At 40.6% G+C, this 25474-nt stretch overlaps 1 protein-coding gene across 3 annotated transcripts in view; it reads right to left on the bottom strand.

The window, feature by feature from the left end:
• The window catches only part of RMND5A (required for meiotic nuclear division 5 homolog A), a 72708-nt gene that overhangs the window by 6383 nt on the left and 40851 nt on the right, over positions 1 to 25474 (bottom strand). For all 3 annotated transcript variants that reach the window (XM_049784931.1, XM_049784933.1, XM_049784932.1), the window contains exons 3-6: positions 15146 to 15280; positions 13755 to 13855; positions 3077 to 3243; positions 2162 to 2327 (exon numbers count right to left, since the gene is read on the bottom strand). In XM_049784931.1, coding sequence (XP_049640888.1) covers positions 2162 to 2327; positions 3077 to 3243; positions 13755 to 13855; positions 15146 to 15280 — 569 coding nt within the window. The remainder of the gene's footprint in view (positions 1 to 2161; positions 2328 to 3076; positions 3244 to 13754; positions 13856 to 15145; positions 15281 to 25474) is intronic.

Here is a 25474-nt window from a genome sequence, read left to right as displayed (position 1 = left end):
TGCCAGGAGCTATTTCTGAGCAGACAGCCAGGAGTAACCCCTGAGCATCGCCGGGTGTGGCCCAAAAACCAAAAAAAAAAAAAAAAAAAAAATGTCCACCTAAAACTTATATGAATTATTATAGTTTTCTTTGGGTGATATATCCCACAAAAAAGATAGAGATAGATCTGCTTTACTCAGGAAAATCATCACACAAAAGGCTTTGTACAAAATTTCATGTTATACTAAATATTTCATCTTAAAATTTCAATGATTGATGTCTAATAAAATTAGTATTTTTAATGTTTCATCAAGAACAAGTTGTTATTGCTATTGCTATTGTTGTGGGGTCATAGCTAGCAGTACTTAGGGCTGACTCCTGACTTTGTTCTCAGGGACCACATATGGTATTACAAATTGAACCTGAGTCACCTGAATGCAAGGCAAAGTGCCCAGCCCACTATACAACCTCTCTAGTCCCAAACTATTACTAGTGTTCCTGAGTCAGGGAATAAGCACAGAGGACTAAGCACATGCTTTGCATGTGGGAGATCTAAGTTCAATAATGGTACCACCAGGCATCAACCCACAAACTCCAAGCTGAGAGCAGGCTCAGAGCACCACCTGGTGGGGCCCCCAAACCAAACAGCATCATCTAAATCAGCAGGTGAATAAAAATAGAGGAAATTCTCTTCCCTCTATAATGTCCCCAATAGTTACAATGCCTATGCAGCATTGTGCGACATTGTGCATTTGTGCGACACACAAAATAATCCTTTTATCCACATATATTGATTGATTGATTTTTTTTTTACTACTCTATTTTGGTGTAGATATTGAAGTTGATATCTCCAATTTTATTTTATTTTATCTTTCTCTCTCTTTTTGCACTCCGGCATGGTTTGATTTCAGGACTGAGACTATTGTGTGGTGCTTGTCTTTATTGCTGTACTGCTTACTGGATATTTTATTTGATATTTCTTTCTGTATTGTTGCAGTGTTTCAATTACCTTTTTCTTGTTCTCTCTCAAACTGAGGTTGAAAGCCTCTAGGACGACTCCACCCATTTTCAGCTTATTTGATTTTTTACCCCTTTCTATTGCTTTTCTTTCCTTCAAACAAAACCACATAACTCGAACTATCTAGCTCTGCCTCTCAAATAAAGGGGGAAACAAGTGAGGGTACCAGGGCCAAACAGATATATGATCACTAGTAGTAAGCTAGACACAGAGGGGACCACTTACTCTAGCAGCCCAGGGGGTGTGAGTGGGGGTTATGGGTTGCAGGAAGGGAATGGGAGTGGAGGGAGAGCAAATTTGGTGATGGCAATTCTCCTGATTCAATGATAATATGTACCTAAAATACTACTGTGAAAGATATGTAAGCCAATATGGTCAAAATAAAAATTAAAAAAAAAAATAGAGGGAATTCTCATGGTATCTGGGACACAGGGTCCAAACCTTCCTGGCTGGCTGAGAGATTCCTAGTACAAATGGTGAGGGAGAAAGCACCTTTTGATATGGAGTTCCCAGCTCCTGTGAATCAGTCATCTTTTTAGAAGGGATGGATGTTACTGTCAAGAATGATACAGGTCTCAGTGGACAACTAATGAAAGGAGGTTTATTTTAACCTCAAAAGACCCAACACAGGGCCCGGAGAGATAGCACAGTGGCGTTTGCCTGGCAAGCAGCCGATCCAGGACCAAAGGTGGTTGGTTCGAATCTCAGTGTCCCATATGGTCCCCCATGCCTGCCAGGAGCTATATCTGAGCAGACAGCCAGGAGTAACCCCTGAGCAACGCTGGGTGTGGCCCAAAAAACAAAAACAAAAACAAAACAAAAAAAAAAGACCCAACACAGCTGGTAATTTTAAAATTTTAAAAAAAGTGGGGGGGGGGGTTCCCAATCTAAGCTAAGAATAACACAACTTAACCAAGTACCATTTTTAATGGTTATTGGCAAATGCAACATTCTGGAAGACTCTCGAGGTCCTGCTGAGGTTCCCAGGTCACACTTTGAGCCCCTCAGCCTAAGCACTTTGTCATAGCCAATCACAACCATCCCCTGTAACATTTAGAGAGCACTTGCTTTCAGAAAGAAAAAAAGCTTCTCTCAGCTTTCAACACCCAGGATTTGCTAACAACATAGCTGTGCAGAAGCAGAAAGGGCTTTTCTTTCCATACCTGACACTGAGCGGGGACTCCACGGAGAGCCCCAAGAGGGCACATGCATCCCGCGTGAAGATATCACAGATGTCCGCCCACTGGTTGGCATCAAGCAAGTGAACGTATGGTGAGTTCTCAATGCCTTGTCTCAGGTACACGAGACTTCCCATCAAGACCTGGATGTCTAGATAAAGGCAGCAGCAGAAGGTGTGAGTGATCCCAACCACAGGCAGGGCTAAGAGAGGCAAGAATACCAACCGGCAAGGCATTTTAAAATAAGTTAGGATGGCCTTTAAAAAGGCTGGGTGCTTCTTGAAGAGCTTTATTTCCCCTAATTGGAGACATGGCAGAGGTGAAGGGAGAACTTGCCAGTATTCCCACAGACACTTGGGGGTTACTGGCCCCACTCCCTCAGACATTCGATAGTTGCAATAACAGCAGTAAAGGAGAGTGGGGAGGCAGAATGTGACAAATCAATACATACTAGGACCTTCTTGTGTTCACTCTATGGAAGCCTCAAAAATTCAAGTCTTGGGGGCCGGAGTGATAGCACAGCAGTAAGGCCTTGTATGTGGCCAATACAGGACGGACCCTGGTTCAAGTCCCGGCATCCCATACGGTCCTGGGAGCTGCCAGGAGCAACTTCTGAGCACAGATCCAAGAGTAACTCCTGAGCGCCACCAGGTGTGACCCAAAACCCAAAAACAAAACAAAAAAAATTTTTAAGTCTCTTTGTGACTTTCAGCTAGACAGTGAACATCTCGCTTTTGTTCTAGTGTCAACCAGAATCAGTACAGAGAACTTCTTCTAAGAGTGTCAACTACTACTGTTTTCTTTCCTTAGCAAATATGAATCAAGCCAAGGTAAAAGAAACTTGGAAAGTAGTGGCCATTGGCTTGTTCCAAACAATAACACATCTGACTCCAGACTCACCTTTTTGATGATTTAGGGCGAATGGCTGAAAATTTTTAGCGTATTGTAGTGCCTCTCTCTGGTTTGTAGTACCACCCATTAACAAGCTAATGAAATACAGTCTGTGGAGCTTAAATTCCAAGGAGCTGTTTTGGGCTATGAGCATTTCTCGATTTGATACTGCCCATCTAAAGAGAAAGCAAAAAGATCTTTAATAGTCATTAAGAGCAAAGGTTGGGTGCAAAAGTATGATGGGACACTTAGTAACATAACAAATGGATCTAGTCTGCCACCTTGTGGGGGTCTGTGGGAGATGCTCTGGAGGTCCAGTGACTCCTAAATTGCAACTATAATTACACCTAAGATGCCGGTTCAGCCAGTGAAACAGTTACATAGTCGCTGTTACTTAGATTTTACAAAACACAAAACTGACATGTCACAAATTATATACGAAAAAATTCTTGAAGCAGGTATCAGACATGATGTTAATCTCCACTGTCTGATTTACAATTTTCACTATTAAACTGGCAAGTTTGTAAATGAATCCCATAGGTATGAAAAGGTACCATCTATTTTTCAATTTGTTAAGTACCAAGGGTTTGTACAACTCACTCTAGGATTAAAAACAGTCCAATAACATTCTCCTTAAAAGTGTTCTATTCCAGCCTAGCAGATAAAGCTACACAATCCTCATGTTTGGATGTTGCTATTTTGTTTATGTTTTGGTTTTCTTTTTACACTACACACAGGGGTGGGGAGGGTTGTTTTGAATGATCCAAAGAACTGTGACTCAAGCCTTTGCTAGTACAAACAACAGCTGGAACAATGATGAATGGGAAGTACTAGTCCTGATGAGCAATGAAACAGAAAAGTACAAAATCGATTTTGCAATCAAGTGTTAAGATTATGTATTAAACCGTATTAAAACTAACAGTATCACAATCTTTTTAACTTTATCTTCAATTTTTTTTAATTAAATCGCTTTGAGATAAACATTGTTGCTAGCTGAGTTTCAGTTATACTGCGCTTCAACACCCATCTTTGACTTTTGTCAGCCATAATGCTCCCCAACTAGCCCCACGACCATCGCACATCTGACCTGGGTATAAGTAGGAACTGAGTAACTCTACTCAGTTAAGTGAGCCACTAAAGGCGAGAGAGAGAGAGAGAGAGAGAGAGAGAGAGAGAGAGAGAGAGAGAGAGAAAATAGTGTGTAGTTAAGGAGTTTCTAGTACAAACAACAGCTGGAAAAATGGTGACTGGGAAGAACTAGTTCTGACAAGCAATAAAAAGTCCGAAGAGATAACACAGCAGTAGGTTTGCCTTGCACGTAGCAGATCCAAAGTGGCCTGGGTTTGATTCCTGGTATCTCATATGGTCCTCTGAGCTTGCCAGGAGTGATTTCTGAACGCAAGGCCAGGTGTAACCCGAGTGCCACCAGGTGCGGCCAATATAACAAAAAAAATAAAATAAAATAAAAACTTAAAAATAAATAAAAATGAAAATACAAAATCTATTTTTATCAAGCCACTTAGCCAAAAATTTATCTTATTCCCTGCTCTCATCCACAAAAGCATAAATATTTTTCCTACTCACACACAGAGGTAGCAAAGCTTTTGATATTTTTGTTTCTGATGAGATAAATTTGCAAGAACTTGTAGGTAGAGTCACAAGTCTTAAGTGACAAAAGGGACAAACTTCACAAACAAGTAATTCACAAAAGAAGAAAATGTGTTTCTTTTCCACAAATAAACATTCATGATATAGTAACAGAATTTCATCACCAGAATAAAAGAAAGCACTCTGGGAAAGTTAAGGTTTTGTCTATTATTTATTCAATCGCTTTGAATTGTAGGCAATGACCTCTGAGGTCAGGGCCACCAACACTAAGAGCAGCACCAAGCACTAAGCCACGGGAAAACACCCGGATGAGAACTGGGCAGCAGTGCAGATGGCAGGATGTTTGGGTGCAGGCAGGCCTCCATGTTCCAAGAGTTCAACAGTGAGCAGGCATAACTGCATTACCTTTATATTTAATGAAGTACATGATTTTTAAGCTAATGCAAGGATTAAGTACAATGTCTAAATTCATTTTTTTCATGAAGGGTCACAGAAAAACTGCAAATAATTTTTCTTTAAATTCCTGCTATATGGCAGGGCAGCCAAGAAGAGTTAAGGGCTTGATTGTGCATGAGGTCAGCACCAGTTTAATCCCATGAATACCTAGCCCAGAGATCACCACCGGAAACAACCCAGAGCACAGAGGTGGGCAGTCAGGGGCTGCCCAGTGAACATCCGGGTCAGGTCTGACCCAACAACCTCTGAGACACACACACACACACACACACACACACACACACACACACACACACAAGGGGTGGAGTGATAGCACAGCGGTAAGGCATTTGTCTTGCATGCAGCCGATCTGGGACAGAACTAGGTCTGATTGCCGGCATCCCATATGGTCCCCCAAGCCTGCCAGGAGTAGCCCCTGAGCACCGGCAGGTGTGGCAAAAACAAACAAACAAACAAACAAAAAACTTCAAACTAAGTTAAGGAGTCAAATTTGTCAAGCTTACTTGTATCCTATGTGTATGTTTTTAACACAGAAGTCCTCTCTTACTATTTATATTTTTACACATCTTGTAATTTTGCCATAGAAAGGCTATAAGGTATCAGAAAAAACTAACACTGTAATTCTTGTAGTCTATAACAAAGTAAAGGGAATGAGATATTTATTACAAAGAAGAGCTGGAGCATTGCAGAGAGAAAGAGAATCCTAAATTTATATAATACAATTTTCATGTTCCTTAAGGTCATATTTCTTGTCATTCTAGTGTGAAACCAAGTACTAGTCTTCATTTAACTTATCAGTATTATATTAAAGCTAAATTTTTAAAGGTAAGAGACTTTTAAAGTTCCTCTCCCCCCCCCCTAGAAAACTGTCACTTTCTAGATTTAAAATGTCATACCCTATTTTAACACACTCCTCCAAACATGTAGGCACATTTCATTTCTAAGGTGAAATCTCTGCCTCCTACTCCCAAAATATGCAGAGGCACCCACATTTGTACTTTCTTGACCCCAATGCCTTAGGTACCGTGAGTCGACTAAATGATCCTAAGTTTTTTAAGATGCTTTCTGTTTCTCCTAATAAAAGTATATTTTGCAGGGACTGGAAAGACAGTACAGCAGGCAGGGTATTTGCCTTTCACGAAACTGCAATTGACCTAGACTCAATCCCCAGCACCCCATTAATGGTTCTGAGCTTGCCAGAAGTGATCCTTGAGCACAGAGCCAGGAGTAACCCAAGAACAGCCCAGTATGGCCCCAAAACAAAAATAGCCAAACAAACCAAACCAAAAAAACCGATGAACAAATTTCTCTTTTTCTCCTTTATGAGCACTTCACAATCCTACATGTTTTGTTGTATGTTTCTGATGGGGTTGCCTTGCTAGAAAATTACTGTAAAGGTTCATCCTTGCAATTTGAGTAAAAACCTCACAGCAGCATTATTCTCTCTACATTAGCAGCTTCTCTGGCAGGTCTAACATTAATCAATGACTGTAAGCCGGATTAACATCCCTTACATCTCTTCTCCTTGCAATCTATGTTTTGTTTCATGAAGCAACCAACTTCAATACTTTGACCTGAAAGTTATCCAAACCGGTGGGGGTGGTTTGCTGATATTTTAGTCTTCAATCCACAGTAGAATTCTCCATTTAGACATAAACAGTTTCCCGTTCCCAGTGCAATTTAAGTGGAAAGGCCAAAGTAAAGCAACTTTCCCTCTGTTTTTCTAGTTTGAAGACTTTAAATACATTTTGCAGCACAGACCCACAGAGGCCTAGAGACCATCCTGGTTTCACACTGCTGGCAGCATACTGGCATCTCTCTAATCACTTGCAGCATTTCCGCTGAAAGGTCTCTTTCATTTAGCCATTTCTGCAATGCCACATGGGTTTAACTGGGAGGCGAGGAGGAAATAAAACTCCACAGCTGTTGTCTAAAGGTGGAATGAAGGACAGAGGCACAGCTGACAAATCACTGATGGGCTTGGTTATGCTGATGATACAAATCCCTAATTTTTGCAGTGATCTGTGAACTCAAGAGACAGCAGAGAAGTTTGTGTTTTGTGCATCTATTCACGGCTAATATAGTTTGAAGTAACTGGAAATGCTTTGTTTTTCAGTTTTTCGTTTATTTTGTTTTGGGGCCACACTGATATTCCTGGCTCTGTACTCAGGGCCTATTGTGGATGGGATGTGTGTGTATGTGTGGTCCCTCCTGTGATTGAATTTGAGTAGCTGCATGCAAAGCCACTGTACTATCACTTCGGCCCCTGGAATATGAATTACTATTGAGGAACTGGTATTAAACTTTGATAAATAAAATCTGGGCAGAGTGGAATTGTGCTGAATAGACAACTTTATGTTCAACAAAGACAAGACAGAAAGAAAATAGGGATCAGGAGTCAACTTAAAAAAAACAAAGGAAAATGCAGAATGTTACAATGAAGAAAGACCTTAGTTTGAGGATCAAACAAATAAGGATAGCACACACCATAAAGACTTAGACATTCATTTTTATTAACAGTTGATTAATGAATAAAAATAAAATGCTAAAGAATGATTAAGTAAAAATAGCTTTCTATTTCTTACCAAGATCCCTCTCCTTTTATGAGGTGAGGATTAGGCCTAAGTTGGAAAATTAAGTTTATGCCAAGAAAGAAAATTATGCAACATGAGATGTAGAAAAAATGAGGATATGTGTGTATGCATGTGTGTAACTAGAAGCACTTGTTATATGGCATGAGAAATTATAGGGAAAAATGATAATAGGAGGATGGAATGGAAGAGAGAGGTACAGGTCAAGAAAAGATGCAAACATATACAGATAACTTGAGCTGCAATTTGCATTACATCTAGTGGGGTGCCTGCAGGGCACTGTTATTTTTATTTGAAAAAGAGGCCATGGCTTCTTCCAGTCTGTAATAGTTAATTTTTGTGCCAGTATAAGCACAAATCGATTAACTAAAGGTTAAAAATTCTTGGCCCAAGCTCAACTATCATGCTATCTACAACTTTCCAAGTAATTCTTCTACATATCTCACTCTAGAGTCTCCTGTCCTCTCTTTGGCTGTCAGAACAGTTCCTGCTTGTGCAGGGAGGCTCTAACGGGCTCCTCTGCACCTTGCACCCTTGTACTTTGACAGCATACACTGAGAAAGAGCTCGGGTTAGGAGAGCACAGTGTCAGGACTTAACTCCTAGTCCTGCACATATTGTTGGGTCTCAAGTCTCTAAAATGTGTCTTTCCGGTTTGTGGGACATCTCAAAGAGTTGTGGGTATCATGAGGGGGCTCACTGAAACATGAGCACAGACTGGCCCAAACATCCAAGGAACTCCTCAGCATGTGTGAACACCAAGGATGAACTTAACAGCTCTTCAAAACCATTCTTTCTAATTGAAAAATATTCATTTTATTGGGGGTAGGGGAAGGGGTTTATTCTTGGCTCTGGACTAAGCAATCCCCCCTAGCAGGGCCCAGGGAACCATATGGGGTGTCAGGGATAGAACCCAGGTTGGCTGCATGCGAGGGAAGCACCTTACCTGCTGCACTATCTCTCCATCCCACAATAATAAAATATTTAAAAGCTAAGAGTTACTTGAGCACTAGCATGTAACACTCAGTCCCCTGCTGATTTTTACAGAATCAACTGTGTGAGACAAGAACAATACATATATTAGTTATGCCTCTTTAAAAAGCTATCTGCTTAAAAGTTCACACTGAACATTGGGATTCAGAGCAGAAGCAAGGGTAAAAGACGTCACAACCTTGACTAAGAAGCAAATCCCCACCCAAACTATAAAACACATAAAAACTACAGAGCAACTCTAATCAGTTGCAGAAACTTTTTACCAGTACCACTCTAAGACACATGACCAGAGTCATAAAATCTGGCTACAGTGTTAGGGAACAAACTGTGCATTCTATTCTGGATAATGGCATTTTCAACAGAAAGCTAGTTTTTAAAAATATCAAATACCACACAATTAAGCAAGCTAAGATGCAAATTAACGCATTGTGATTTAAAATGTGAAAACAAAAATCTGTTCCTAAACCCCCAGGACAAGAGCTGTAAGACTTTCCTTTGTTCAGAAAAATCACTGTAGACACCCCCCCCCCCCCAAGAAAAGAGGCATAGTCACCATCAGGGTGTTCTAATGAGATCTTTCCATCTCTTCTATAAAATGACCCCATAACAACACTGTCTAGATGGCAAGGTTAAAAGCAACCCACATCCACACAATAATTCAACAGAAAAATTAACTGTTATACCACTGTCGGGTCTCAAAAGAATTGGCACACTGCTAGTTCCATAATTAGAATTTCCATATTCTAAAAATAACATAGATTCCACTTTCACAGTCATTAGCTTTTCTCCCCAAGAAACCGAACTGACAGCTTTAGTCTGTTTAGTTCTTCCTCTCAGTTTTGCCAATCTATTTCTTGTAATATTGAAGCAGGAATGTCTTATCAACTCCCAGAGCAAGTTCCTCTGCAACCTTCCCCAGCATTGTTAAAGGTCGACAAATGTGTTTTTCTCTTGGTTCTGTAGAGCCATGTGCTAAGGGGTAAAAGCTTAAGTTCAGGGGAAGTGAGTGGCCTTTATTCCAAGGGTGTTTTGTGGTGGAATGTGAGTGATTAGCAACTGAATCAAGAACTTAAAATTACAGTGAAAGGCAGAGCAAGAATATAGTTCAGGACTAAAGTGGATAATACCAGGGAAAGTGCTTGTCTGGTTGAGCTGAGTTCAATCCCTGCCACTTCACATGTTCCTCTGAAACCCGAAGCACCACTGGGTATAACCAAAAACCAATGTCATGGCGTCATCTGAAACCCAAAGAATACAGCTCAAATTGAAGTTAGTCAGAAGAGGACAGACACAAATGATCTCTTTCAGAAACAGAGCTAAGGCTCGGCGGTAGAGCGTTTGTTTGCCTTGCAAGCCCGGACAGACCAGGTTTGATTCCCGGCATCCCATATGGTCCCCCGAGCCTGCCAGGAGCAATTTCTGAGTGTAGAGCCAGGAAGATCCCCTGAGCACCATTGGGTGTGGGGAAAAAAAAATCTATCTCATATGGGAGACATAAAAAAGAAACCTAGGGCCTGGAGAGACAGCACAGCGGCGTTTGCCTTGCAAGCAGGCGATCCAGGACCAAAGGTGGTTGGTTCGAATCCCGGTGTCCCATATGGTCCCCCGTGCATGCCAGGAGCTATTTCTGAGCAGACAGCCAGGAGTAACCCCTGAGCAATGCCGGGTGTGGCCCAAAAACCAAAAAAAAAAAAAAAAAAAAAAAAGAAAAGGACTCCTTTTCAGGTTCTACAGAATCGAGGGTGTTCAGGGGGAAGGGAACACTGAATGGAGATGTGAGTTGAGAAGGCACTCTGGTAGAGGGTATAGTGTTCCCATTCTGTATGCATAAAACCTATCATGCAACAGTATTATAAATCAGGGACCAAAGTGGTAGCACAGTGGTAGGGCTTGCCTTGCACTCGGCTGACCCATGACAGATGCGGGTTCAATCCCTGACATCCCATATGGTACCCCAAGCCTACCAGGAGTGATTTCTGAGTGCAGAGCCAGGAGTAACCCCTGAGCGCTGCCAGATGTGGCCCAAAAACCAAAACAAAAAAACAGCATTATAAATCACAGTGACTAAATTTTATTAAAATAATTTTTAAAAAAGAAAAGAAATTAACTCAGTGGTAGAACACACATGCCATGAATTTACAAGGCCCTGAAACTGATTCCAGCAATTATCCAAACTTACACACACACACACACACACACACACACACACACACACACACACACACGCGCGCTCGTGCAAATAAACACAAAAATTCAATGAAAAAAAGTAAGAACCCTTTAATTTTGCTTTGGAGAAGGAAAAGGCTAAGCTGTATTTCTGAACTATTTCCAAATGGTAATTTCTCGTGTAGGGGTTGAGTTCATTGTTGGGTTCTTTGGCATTTCACTCATCTCAGAATAGTGCCAACCTATGTCCTTATACGCTATTTAAGAAACCACAGCAAGTATAGCATTTCGCTGCAAAACAAAATACATACTTCTCATTTCAAAGGAAGCTCACAGTGCTGCCCACTCTGGCAGGGATGCCCAATAAATCACACATTGCAAGTGATCACTGTGATGGACACCACCGCCCTACAGATTACTTTTCTATGAAATACTCTTGTATCACCTTATTCCTAGTTTTTCCTATTTTAAGAAACTGTCTAAATGTAGGAACAAATTAGCATTTTATAAGCACAATTTATAGAACTTCCCTCTTAGATTATCCTCCTGAAATTATCTCCTTATTCTTTTAAGCACTAAATCTCACTAAATCTTATTTCAGTTTTCCCTTTATTAAAAAAATTATTCTTGGGACAAGAATGATAGCACAGCAGGTAGGGTATTTGCCTTGTATATGGCCAACCCAGGTTCAATCCCTGGCATCCCATATAATTCCCTGAGCCTACCAAATACAATTCCTAAGCACCGAGCAAGAAGTAACCCCTGAGTGTTGCTGGGTAACACTCAAAAATTCTCTATATCTCCCCCCCAAAAATTCTCTATATCTCTATATTCATATCTTACCCATTCATTTTTAATAAAGCTCAAGTCATCAGTGAAGTGTATTCAAGCAAGATATGGCCATGCTTTATTATTTTGAGGAAGACCTATGTGGAGCTTCATATAAGCTTTTGCAGCAACAGACATAAGACACTAGAAAATGATGCCATTAGACCAAATATTTTCTATGGTGGTGCCTAAGGAGAATTCCAGGGATCAAACCCAGTCTCAAACACACAAGGCTCATGCACTTTACCACTGAGCCCTCATATACGCACCTACCTTTTCCCTTTGGGCTTTGCTAGTCTTTTCTGTGTCCCTCCCACTGCTTACTTCTTTGCATTTCAACAGGCTGCTTTTTAATCACATAGTTCTTTATGCAACAGACTGAGTATGTAGTAAGTTAAAAATAGGTGTTGCAGGGGGCTGGAGAGATAGCACAGCAGTAGGATGTTTGCCTTGCATGCGGCCAACTCAGGACAGACCCGGGTTCAATCACCGGCATCCCATATGGTCCCCAAGCCTGCCAGGAGTAACCCCTGAGCACTGCTGTGTGTGACCCAGTACCCCCTCTCCCCAAATAGGAATTGCAGAGATAGTACAGTGAGGAAGGGGTTTGCCTGGTACATAGCTGACCTGGGTTCCATTCCTAGCACTGCAAATGGTCCCCAGCGCTCCCAGAGCCAGAAAAATAATCATGAGTACCACAGGGTGTGTGTCCCAAAACAACAACAAAAACACTATAAGTTAAAAGTGTGCAATTCATCTCTTCTGCCTTTAAATTTAACACCCTCCTCCCTCCATACACATTCTCACAACAAAAAAGCTAAAACTGAAAGTCAAAAACCCAATTCCTTTTTTAAACAGCTCTATCTATCCAAGTCCTCTTTCTTCGTGGGTTTGTATGATTATTTTTAAATGCCTGACTCAGTAAGACTGTCCACCTACAAGAAGTTAAAACCATGAGCAAGAACCCTGACATCAGGGCCCGCTTAATCACAGTCACCCTATTTTTCAGTGGCTGTCAAGGCTCTATTATCTATCAGGGGTTTCCATGGGCTTCCTCCAGTCTCCTTTTCTCTAACTTTTTTCCTATAGTTTCCCCAAGTCCAGCACTTTGCTCTCCTTAGAACTTTTGTTCATTACCACTTCAAGAACCCAGAAAGACTAACTCAGGGCTCAGAACTCAGGGACTAATATTTCTCCCCACCCAATCCCAAGGCTTGGGAGAGAATTGGCTGGTACTATTTCTGGCCTGTCCAATCTGAAATCCTTCCCTTATCTTAAAGTTTTCTTAAAGTTTCCACTATCTTAAAGTTTTCTTTTTTAAAAAATTCAGTAACTTTCCCTTATTTATAACTAGCTGCTTTTGGTTTCTCCAGGACATTCGACTGGACTTGGCAAACAAATGCAAATTTTTCTAAAGAAGGTACCAGGTCCCTGAGTCAGACATGGGTGGAAGGTGTTCTGGACAACACTAAACACAAAGACAAACACACACACAAAACTTCGAAGTCTACAAGACTATGGTAAATGCTAAAAAATAACTTAAAAGCTATAACCATACAATGGTACAGTTTAAGTAACACCTATCTCTATTGTATTTTAAATATGTGCCTAATGTATGCAGAGGAATAAATAGCCAACTGTTCACCTGGACTGGTTTCAGAACTTTGCAGAATTTTCTACGAACTAAGTTATAAAGAATTAAATGGATCAGTAGAAGGAAAATCTCTTCACCTTATAAAGTTCAATAGGACATTTCCAATTATTTTTTCTGATGCTGTCCTATATGGCTGCATAGCCCAGATACAGGAAACCCTTTTCTCTCCTGGGAATTTAGAACGACTGATAAGTGAAGCCAGCTTTCATCATTTTCTTATATTGCACATTCCCCATATTCACTTATTTCATTAAGAAATAATTCTCCCTTGACTTCTAAGAAGGTTATACTAGGTAAGAGACATATATCTCAAAATCTTTAATGTTTTATAATATTTTCTTAAGGAGAGTTCTCTTAAAAGTATTTAGAAGAAAATAAACTCAATGACTCACTCCAGTGCAGGTCTCAGAACTCGGACTTTTAATGCTTCTAATATTCGATTTAACTCCACAAATGGTTCTTTCTGACTTGGATCTACAGAAAGACCAGATTCCTAAAAAATAAATAAATGAATAAACAAATAAATAAATAATAATAAATAATAAATAAAAACAGACAGTTGTTAGTAATCATCAGAGAAACAAAATAAGGTAAAAACATAACCTAAAGACGGAGCTGATAATGATCGATTTCTTCACCCTTCTCCATAGTAATAACACCACCACCCCAAATTAGCTGTGCAGTGTACACAATCATATGAAGAAAAGCGAATTTAATTCATAAAGCTAATGTCTGCTCCATGAAAGATGCACTTTTCCTCTTCGGTCTGCTTGTCTGAACCATGAAGACAGGGGCCTTAGAAAAGATAAGGCCACAGCAGCCTGGAACTCCAAGACAAAAAGGATGACACATCCCATATACTAGGGTGACTTCTCTCATTTCTGAGCATGAGAAATAAGCTTCATTTTTGCTTAAGTCAGGGGGTACTTAAGGTCTTTATTACTAGTAATCAAACTGAATTTTAAATGATACAATTTCATTTAGGAATGAACATAGAAAACAAAGTGCACAAAAAAGGCCTGAACTGTCATTTATCTGAACTGTTCGTAATTTCACAAGGATTAAAGGCTTAATTTATACTGTTTTTTAAGTAACTAATCCTTAAAGCCTTCATTTGTCCAAATGTAAACTGAAATATCACATGGTGGCTTTAATCTGGAGACATAAATTTGGAACTCAATCCCAGTGAATTTACTAAGAACTTCCTTAGCCTTGGGAAAGTCACTCCTCCAGAATGCAGATTCAGCATCCACAGAACAGAGGAGGAGTTTCCCGTGCACAGTAACAGCAAAAAAAGAAAGGCAGCCCTTGGATTATGGTAAACATTCAGCACAAGGGGGCTGCTACTCTAAATCTATGCTAACTATTCTGAGAGCCTTAAGTCTGTGTCTAATAAAAGACAAAATGTTGCTCACCTGAGTAAAATTTACCTTAAAATGTATGTGATTTAAATTTTTAAAAATTCTGTAAGTGGGGCCAAACCAGAACAAAAATTTTGTGGCCCTTTCTTTTTCTCTACTAACCTTCCCTCCCTGTGACAGGAGAAAAATGAGACAGTAACTCACTTCAGCTATCCAGGACTAGTGGCCTGGGAACAATGTTCTGGGGCAGAAATAATAATTTGAGTAACAAGTTCCAGACTATAATTTTCACCTACACTTTCAAAAATAAAAACTCCCAGTAAAACGAGGTCACTAATACAGACTGAAACATGGAGTTCACAGAAGGCAAAGAGTTCATTCCCTTGTTTCTGTTCAATTCCCCTCGGCCCGCACACTCTCACCTGGCAGAGCTCCTCAGCCACATCCAGCATTCCCTGGCGAAAGAAGTGCTCCACCATCACTTCATTGAGAAGCCTCTGGCTGTCTGCTTGCCAGCAGCCATCTATCCCCACACTGCTAATGTCAGAGTCAAAATTCTGCAAAAAAGAAAACAAGTCACATAATTCAACTTTATCAGACCTTCACTCTTGAAGAGTGGCCTGCCTCCCTAATAAATGGCCCTGATTCACCAATGGCTCAAACTCTCTCAGCAGCAATCAGTTTTGCCACTGTCTTTTTCTAAAGCTTGTCATGCTCACTGTTAATAGAGGAGAAAACAGGTACAATTTTAAGAGAACATTTTTGCGCAAAAAAAAAAAAATCAATTTAATAATTTCTGTGAAAATACTGATTGTTATGCCACAATGCAGCAATTTTTCAGGTGCACAGCAATACCTGTTAAAAAATATTCAGGGAGCTGGAGAGATAACACAGCAGTGGGCATTTGTCTTGCATGCAGATGACCTGGGAGGGACCCGGTTCGACTCCCGGCATCCCATATGGTCCCCTCGCCTGACGGGCAATTTCTGCAGAGCCAGAAGTGATCCCTGAGTGCTGGATGTGGCCCAAAATCCAATAAGTAAAGTTTTTAAAAGAAATATTCAGGGGCCAGAATACAGTACAGAACAGTGAACACCAGTATAGTGTGGTGGGGCATTCCTCTTGCAGGTGGCTGACCTGGATTTAATCCCTAGCATCTCAGATAGTCCCTGGAGCATCACCAGGAATGATTCCTGAGTACAGTCAGAACCCTGAGCACTAGTTGTGGTGCCCCACCCCCCAACATTTAAATTAAATGTTTAAAAATAAAAAAATCATTTATTTAAGATTAAATGAAAGTTTAAAAAAATGAAAGTTTGGTGCTGGAGCAGTGGTGCTAGAGATAAGGCACCTGCCTTGCCCATGCTAGCCTAGGACAAATCGCGGTTTTATCTCCTGGCATCCCATATGGTCCCCCAAGCCAGGAGCGATTTCTGAGTGCATAGCCAGGAGTAACCCCTGAGCATCACCAGGTGTGGCACAACCCCCCCCCATGACTTTTTTTTGTTTGTTTTTTTGGTTTTTGGGCCACACCCGGCGTTACTCAGAGGTTACTCCTGGCTGTCTGCTCAGAAATAGCTCCTGGCAGGCACGGGGGACCATATGGGACACCGGGATTCAAACCAACCACCTTTGGTCCTGGATTGGCTGCTTGCAAGGCAAATGCCGCTGTGCTATCTATCTCTCCGGGCCCAACTTTAAAAAAAATTTTAATTAAATTAAATAAAAATTTAAAAACCACATAGAGAGTGAAAGAGCATGGCACATCCCAATGTGGGGCCCAGGGCTGGGAGCATGACCAAAGTCGTCAGGGTAGAACTTATAAAAAATTAGAAGACACTGAAAACCATTATGGACTAAAAATCTGTAAGCCTCAAACTTTGTACTAAAGTCCAAAGCTCTAGTGAAACTGGATTTGGACATCATCTGATAAATTAAGATTAAATGAAACTCTGAAGATAAGTAATATTTTAGGAGAAAAGCCAGTGTCCTCTCAAAAGGCAACCAGATGCCTGGGAACCAAAAAGAAGGAAAAGAATCCACCAATGTCTTGATCTTGGTCTTTCTACTTCAAAACTGTGAGAAAACTCAGGAGACTAGACACCAAGGAAATAAACCTTAAAAAAACCAACACCAATGACAAGACACCATAATCTCAAACTTCTTGTCTCCAGAATGGGGGAAAATAAATGTCTGTTTAAACCACCCAATCTATTCCCTTATTATGGTAACTTTATGAAAATTATACTCATTTACAGACTAAATGAATGGGCAGTTGATACTGTTCTGGTTCCAACTCATCACAATTAAAAACAGTTTAATATTCTCTCCTCTCTCCTCTCTCCTCTCCTCCTCTCCTCCTCCTCTCCTCCTCTCCTCCTCTCCTCCTCTCCTCCTCTCCTCCTCTCCCCTCTCCCCTCTCCCCCCCCCCTCTCTCTCTCTCCCTCCCTCCCTCTCTCCCTCCCTCCCTCTCTCTCTCTCCCCCCACTTTCTCTCTCTCGTTTTTGGGTCACACCCAGCAGCACTCATGGTTACTCCTGGCTTTACACTCAGAAATTGATCCTGGCAGGCAAGGGGAACCATATGGGACACCGGGATTTGAACCACTGTCCTGCATGCAAGGCAAATGCCTTACCTCCATGCTATCTATCTCTCCGACCCCCACAGTTTAATTCTTTTACAAAATTATGACCCTGTGATTGCTTAAAATGTAAGCAACAGAATAAAACAAACCTGGCCAGAGCAACAATACTGAGGAGAGAGTGCTTGCCTTGCATGCAGCTGGCCCAGGTTCAATTCCTGGCACCACACATGAATCTGAAACTCTCCTTGCAACCCCTCACATGCCAACCTTCCTCCTCCTGCTCTGACCAAGTGATCCTTGAGCACAGAGCAAGGAATAAGCCCTGAGCACTGCTGGAAGTGGCCCCAAAACAAATATATATATATATATATATATATATATATATGTATGTATGTATATATGTATATATATAATATGAAAATGCTTAAGAAAATACAACAAAGTGTTATCAGAATTTATCACTAGAGAATAAGGAGGAAAAAAATGTCATTTCAAGCCAAAGGTTTCTTTTCTTTTGAAATGCACTATAGGTTAAGGTGATGTGCTTACAATGGAGCTGACTTGATGTACAGTCTGTACAGGCAAGTGGTCCAAAGTGCTTACAGCCACCCCCACCCCTGTGCCCAAGCTACCTCCACTCCTCCTCCTCTTCCTCTTCCTTCCTAATCTGGTGCTGTTTGTATGCCAGGACCCAGAGTTTATTATCAATTGATACTATCTAGATGCCTATTTTGTTTCCCTATATACCACAGATGAATGAAATACCTGTTAAAATGCACACTTTTTAAATTACACAGTGAAGGGTTGCTAATCTGGAGTTTAAACCAACTCTAACTTGTCTATTCCACTGCCCAGAATCAAGAGAGCAATTCTGACAAGGACAAAGCGCAGAGTTGAGTAAGTGGACCAGGGAAGGTCACAGAATCAGTGGAATAGTGAACAGTACTTTTCTCTCTCCAATCTCTCTCACCAGGAAAAGGTAACTCAGGGTGCAGACAGAATGCCAAGGAAAGTGCTCCAGTTCTGACCTGAGGATCAGGAACAAAATCATGTGCTTTTTTTTTTCTTCACCCTCAGCCTTTTAATCTGTAGCACTTTGGGGTAACTTTTTTTTATTTCTATTGCAGTAGAAAACAATACAATTATGATCTCACGGCTTTGTAAGTCAGAAGACCAATTGCCTCAGGAGATTTCTTGGCTGTAGGTTCCACAAAACTAAGGATTCAGGGACCTGAAGTGTTCTTAGGAGAATCCAACCACTTGCTGATCCAATTCCCTGCTATTTCAGGTCTAGGGTCTGAAATTTCCTTTCTGGCTGTTGGGCAGGGGTTTGTTTTCAGCTTTTAAAGACCATCTACAGCATCAGTTCATGCCCCCAGAGCCCCCATCTTAAAAGCTAACATCACAGTCACATTCCTCACACTCTGAATCTCTTCCTTCTGCCCAGCTCCTTCACTTTGAAAGATCCAGCTGGCATACGTAAGTCATCTACCTATAGTCAAGTCATTAATAACATGGACATGTTCTGAGAAATTCACTGTTGGTATTTCCATCATTGTGTGAACATCACAGGATACACTTATAAAATCTAGATGGTCCAGCCCTATTTCTAAAACTAGGACCCACATGGAATCATAGAACTAAATATGGGGGCTATTGAAAATCTGACAATATATTGTTTCTGAATACTTAACCCAAATTTAAATCAACATTAAATGCATAATAAATCCCAAGGATTCTAACAGCATGACCTATGCTGCAATGCTGAGGTTGGAGGGGAAGGGACTTGCAGGGGAGACAGTTTTGGGGCACATCTGGGAGTGCCAGGTGAGCAACACTCCTAGTGATGCTCAGGGGAACATATGCAGTGGCAAGAATTGGAATAATCTACCACATGCAAGACAAGAACCTTACCCACTATACTTCTCTTTCAGGCCCAGGAAGAAAAAGCTGAAACATCCCAGATGTAGCCAACTACACCTATTATTAGGACCATTGCCATGTCTGTAATCTCAAGTCAACAGCCTAGTAACCTTAAAAAGGGACAAGACAGGGCCAGAGTGATAGCACAGTGTGTAGGGCGTTTTTTTGCCTTACATGCAGCTGACCCAGGACAGGCCTCAGTTTGACCCCCGGCATCCCCAAGCCAGGAGTGATTTCTAAGCACATAGCCAGGAGTAACCCCTGAGTATCACTGGGTGTGCCCCCCCCCCCAAAAAAAAAAAAAAAACAAAGAACAAAGGGTGGACAAGACACTTATCAAGTCCTCTCAAAGAAGTATCCACAGCAGTACTGGAGCAAGAACTGTAGGAGGAATTCTTCAGAACTCAGGTTACCAAAGCAAGCAACCTAGAAACTGCAGGAGTAAGTTTTCTCTCACCAATTAGGCAGGTGGTGGGCCCAAGAAGAAGGGAAAAAAAAAAAAAAAAACAGGACATAGTCATAGTCGAGGACATATGGACATAGTCGAGGGAAATGTATATGAGAGCAGGATAAATTAGGATCTTACTTTCTGGAAAGATAACCAAAATGACAGTCCAGAAAACAATAAATTACTAGGGCAAGAGGAGGAATTCAGAAGTGATGCCTTCCAGTTACAAATTTACTTTCAAGGGGCAGAAGCGATACCACAGTGGGTAGGGTTTTTGCCTTGTATATGTACAATCCCCAGCATCCCATATGGTTCCCGAGCATCACCAGGAATGACCCCTGAGCACAGAACCAGAAGTAACTGCTGAGCACTGTCTGCTGTGACCCAAAAACGAAATTATTAATAAAATTTCCTTTGAAGTAGCACATGTATCTGATCCTAAAGGTTGAATACCACAGACATTATGAAAAGGGAAAGAGGACAGAAAGAAAACTGGTTGGCATACAAAGAATGTGTATGTAAGATTTGGGAATGCCTTTCAAAACAAAGCTGACACTGAAAATAAAGCACAAAGACTGGTAACTGGTGGCCTGCACCCAACAAAGCCTAGCCATCTAAAACAAAAACACAATTCTCTCCACAGAATGTAAACAAGACTGAGTCTCATAACAACAAATGCCTAGGACACAATCCAACATCATGTGGCACATGAAAGATGAAGAAAACCTAGGCTAACACAAGCAAAGATGTTCATTCAAGACACTAGACCTGAGATTTGTCATGTCTGAAATTGTCAAAGACAATTCAGCCATTATAAAAAGTTGCTCCAAGATAAATGTCACACAACAGAGAAACAGAAGATAAAATAGTCGGAAAAAAATAGTCAATATAAAAACTTAGCCAATGGTTTCAATTGCAGAACGGATATGACTGCAAAATGTTGAAGAGAAGCTGGAGCTACATTCAGTACAGCGGGTAGACCTGGGTTCAATCCCTGACATTACCGATAGTCCCCAAGCACTACCAGGCATGATTCCTGAGTGCAGAGCTGAGTACAGAGCCAGGAGTAACCACTGAGCATCACTGGGTAATGCCCAACCCTCTCACTTGCAAAAAAAAGTCAAAGAAAAAAAGGAAGTATCTAATCGAAAAAGAGAAGAAAGAACAATGCCTCAGGGATCTGGGTAAAAACAAACACCAAACTTAGAACCTTAGGGTAAAATGACTATGCTACATGTATGTCATCAGAATACAGAGAGATATGTACCATAGGAAAACATTTGAAGGCTATTTCCCAAATATGGCAAAAGACATAATCCTACAAATTCAAGAAACTGTGTGCACGCATGTACACATATCCTAATATAATAGTACTTCAATGCTAAAGCTCTATAGATAGCTTTATGTGACATATTGAACAGACGGTCTCTTGAATGAAAAGGATATACACTAAAAGAAATCAATAGGCGGGGCTGGAGAGGTGGCGCTAGAGGTAAGGTGTCTGCCTTGCAAGCGCTAGCCAAGGAAGACCACTGTTCGATCCCCTGGCATCCCATATGGTCCCCCCAAGCCAGGGGCAATTTCTGAGCATCAAACAGGTGTGGCCCAAAAAAACAAAACAAAAAAACAAAAGAAATCAATAGGCAGACAGCTTTTAGTCACACTGCTGAAACTAAAAACAAGGAAAATTTACCGAAAACTACTACAGAGTAGTTGCTTACCAGGGAGCAACAGTTCAAATAACTACAGATCTTTTTTTATTATTAATATCTTTATTTAAGCACCATGGTTACAAACATGTTTGTGGTTGAGTTTCAGCAAATTTCTAAATGCAGACCACAGAAGAGTGACAGTGCATTATATCTTGAAAGGAAAAAGAAAACTTAAAAAGATGTTTTTCTCTTTAAAATTACTCCCTTACGGCGCACCCTGGATGGAGGAACCGTTAGGGCTGCCTCGGCACTTGCTCCACACCAGAGATTCACACTTCCCAAGAGCTTCCTCCGTCTCCAGGTCCTTCTCGGGAATCCTAAACAGGACTGTCCTGATCACCTCAGGTCCTACAATTGCACCAGATTTTCAACTCCGAACTTTTTTGTTTTGTTTCTCTGGGATGGGGGTGCAGGCTATATCCAGCAGCTCTCGGGAGTTACTGCTGGCTCTGTGTTCAAGAATCACTCCTGGCAAGCTTGGGGGGCCATATTGGATGCTGGAGATGGAACCAAGCATGGACACATGCAAGGCAAATGCCCTACCTGCTGTGCTCTGGCTCCACAACACATAACTTTTTTTTTTTTTTTTTTTTTTTTTGGTTTTTGGGCCACACCCGGCGGTGCTCAGGGGTTACTCCTGGCTGTCTGCTCAGAAATAGCTCCTGGCAGGCACAGGGGGACCATATGGGACACCGGGATTCGAACCAACCACCTTTGGTCCTGGATGGGCTGCTTGCAAGGCAAACACCGCTGTGCTATCTCTCCAAGCCCTCACAACACATAACTTTTTAAGCCATTAAGACAACATCTGCCACCTCTCCTCAAAGAATCCCACTTCAAGTGAACATATCCTTCAAGACTGAAAAAGAAATAGATACTCTCAGATAAGGCAAGATCAATTTGGTGCCAGAGGAAAACTATCAAATGTATGCATTAGAAAAAGACAGCATGGAACTTTAAGAGTAAGGAAAAGCCATATACTATATACCTTGTAACCTGAAAGCTTGCCTTCATGCCCAATTTTATCCTAGTCATCCACTCTTTCATAGACATTTCCTCTAGTAAACCCCTTGCAAATTTTGAAAGGCATATATATATATATACACACACACATATACATATATATTCCTTATTTAACAAGATCACTTAGATTTAAGAAAACATAGAATCCTAAAAACTGCCAATGCAGAGCTCTCTCCAAAGTAAATACATTTGTCTATCTTATTCTTTTTTTTTTTTTTTTGCCTCCCTTACCCATTCTTCTCTCTTATTTATTCTATTCTTTTTTTCTTTTTGTGAGTTAGAGAGAATGTAAGAAAGGGAGGGGTACAGGCTACACCCAGTGGTACCCAGAGTTTACTCCTGGTTCTCCATTCAAAGAGCACTCCTGGAGGGTTCAGGGGACCAGGATATTGGGGACAAATCCAGGTCAGTCACTGGCAAGGCAAGTTGCCCACCCACTGCACTAATTGCTCTGCCCCCACCAAGTGCCCTATTCCTAGATGATAGTTTAAAACACTTAAAATTGAAGTTAAAAGGCCAAAATGATAGCCCAATGGGTAGGGCATTTGCTTTGCATGTGGCTGACCCAAATTTGATTACCAGCATCCTATATGGTACCCCAAGTACCACCAGAAATAACCCCTGAACACTGCTGTTTGGGGCCCAAAACAAAACGAAAAACTTGGAGACTGGGCAGGTAACCAGAGCTGGGGTACATACCTTGCATGCAGGAGACCCAGATTTGATCTCACCCTGAACATCAATTAGGAGCAACAATTAAACAGAAAAGATCTAAAATGTTTCAGACCCCTCTCTCCAAATAACAGCAAAGTCAACAACAACAACAACAAAAACAGAGCAAAGTTACTGTCAAGATCTTAAATTTCCCAGAAGACTTTTTTTTTGGGGGGGGGGGGTCACACCTGGTAATTTCCAAGGACTACACCTGGCTTGGTGCTCAGAGGACCACACAATGCTAGAAATTGAATCTGCAAGCAAAACATATGTTCCAATAACTTGGAGTCATGTCTCCAGCCCCCGTCTTAATTTTCATTCATTTTTTAATAAACATTATTAGCGGCCCAGTGCTTAAACGAAATAATAGAATGCAAAGTACTTCAATGCTAAAACTACAGCTTTTATGTACATACAGAACAGACTGTTCCTTGAGCTGAAAACCATTAAAAGTGCCTGGGTATAGTTCTTAAGTTTCCTATCTGCTTATCCAATTTGGTCTGGAAAGAGATGACTTTTCAGGCAAATCATATTGTTCTATCTCTATGGCAACTAGAGCACTGCAAATGCTGCTGGCCTCTACTCTTTTTTTTTTTTTTTTTTTAATTTTTATTCATTTACAAACCTTGTGACGAGGATTGACTTTCAATAGATCCCATCGAGGGATGGCCTTTACTCTTAATGGCCAGAGTAGTACCTCGAAAGAGGACCACTGGTGCCAATACTCTCCGATGGTTCACTAAATCACTCAAATGAAAAAAGGAAGTGAGGGGCCGAAGATTATAGAATTTACCAGAAACTCAGGATCCTGCCTATTTCTTTGAATAGCTAAAGACTTTATAAATAAGAACCACAGAGTAATAACAATTTCTCAGTGCCTTATCAACCTCAATCACTCCATACACAACCTTCTTAGATATTGTATTTATTTCACATCTATTCCTTAATCCCATGAGCCTCCTCACAAATTTCTCAGGTGTCTGTTCTGCAGAAAATAAACCACTTTAGAAACTTCGGTAATCCATCGGCTCAAAACACAGACCATGTTCAAATGGGCTGTTTCATTTGGAAGTACATACTCATTGACCACGTTCGAATGAAATGTTTGATTTCAAAGTACATATTCAGAATTTTACAAACTGTCACAGGCAGCAACTGTTCAAATCATACAAAACAATTTCTTGAAAATGTCCCTTAATATAACCGCAAATGATTTTCAAAGTTTAAAATGTATGGGTCTACAATTTATACAAATTTAAACAAAGTTTTACGTAATGTGTTCCTATACAAAGAGAACATAAACATTCTCCAGCTCACTACTGTGCAGTAAGAAAAGTAAATACGAACATTTAAGGTAGCTCGACTACATATGAGGTCTAACATTTCTGCTAGTCTTGGAAAGTACAACTAAGGATGAATAAGCGATATAAGAGGTGAATTTGCTAAGTACCCTTTTACCACTCTGATTTCTCAGTTTAATCCCTGTAGCTTAACAAATATATTTCTTTCAGAATTTATTGTCTGCTCACATACAGCCACAAGTAAAGCTAAAATAGTAACAAGAAGTTGAAGTGAGGCTATGGAGAGTCAGGACTCTTTGTTATAATTGCAGGTTCTTACTGTTGCATCAGAGCCCGGGAAGGGTTCCAGCTCTGTTGCTAGGTGACGAACCTGTATGCCTGGCTACCCAGGATGTCAGCAGCACTACAAACTGGCCAAGAAGTGGCTAATGGGAAGAATAATCTATTATTAGCACTCTGTCTTAACAGTATTTTTTCCTTTCCTTTCATATTTTTAAATAAAAATACAATTTGGGAAGATATTTTTCAATGTGAAGGGGAGAGTTAAATAAGAATCACAAGCCAAAGAGCATATACTCGGGTGTGTCTGTCTGCCTGGAGAGGTCATGGCCTGGGGAAAAAAAATTCAGGACATATTAATTCATATGCCTCCTCTTATACTTTTGGTACCATTCCCATTTTTAAATGGAGTACAAGTTTATGCGTTTTTTTGGATTAAACATTTTTAAAAACTGGGCACTGAGGCAGGTGAAAAAATAACTTTTATAAGTTAGTATAAAATTATTAAATTTAAATAGACCATCACTTTTTATCAAATAATTCTTGATCATATTTACTTGCATTTATGTACCATCAGAACACACACTTCCAAAACACCTCTTATGAAATTATAATTACTGATAATAATAAAATCATCAGTGGTAAATGGTAATACTGAGTAGTTTTTACGTTGAAATAATTCGCTAATAATATATTTTTTAAATGTTCCTATGTATTTTCATGTTTATTATTGTTATTTTGGGGTCACACCCAGCAGCACTCAAGCA

This window comes from Suncus etruscus, chromosome 12, assembly GCF_024139225.1.
Source record: "Suncus etruscus isolate mSunEtr1 chromosome 12, mSunEtr1.pri.cur, whole genome shotgun sequence".
Lineage (NCBI taxonomy): Eukaryota > Metazoa > Chordata > Mammalia > Eulipotyphla > Soricidae > Suncus > Suncus etruscus.
Note: the sequence above shows the minus strand (reverse complement) of the source record. Positions and strands in the feature narration are given on the sequence as shown.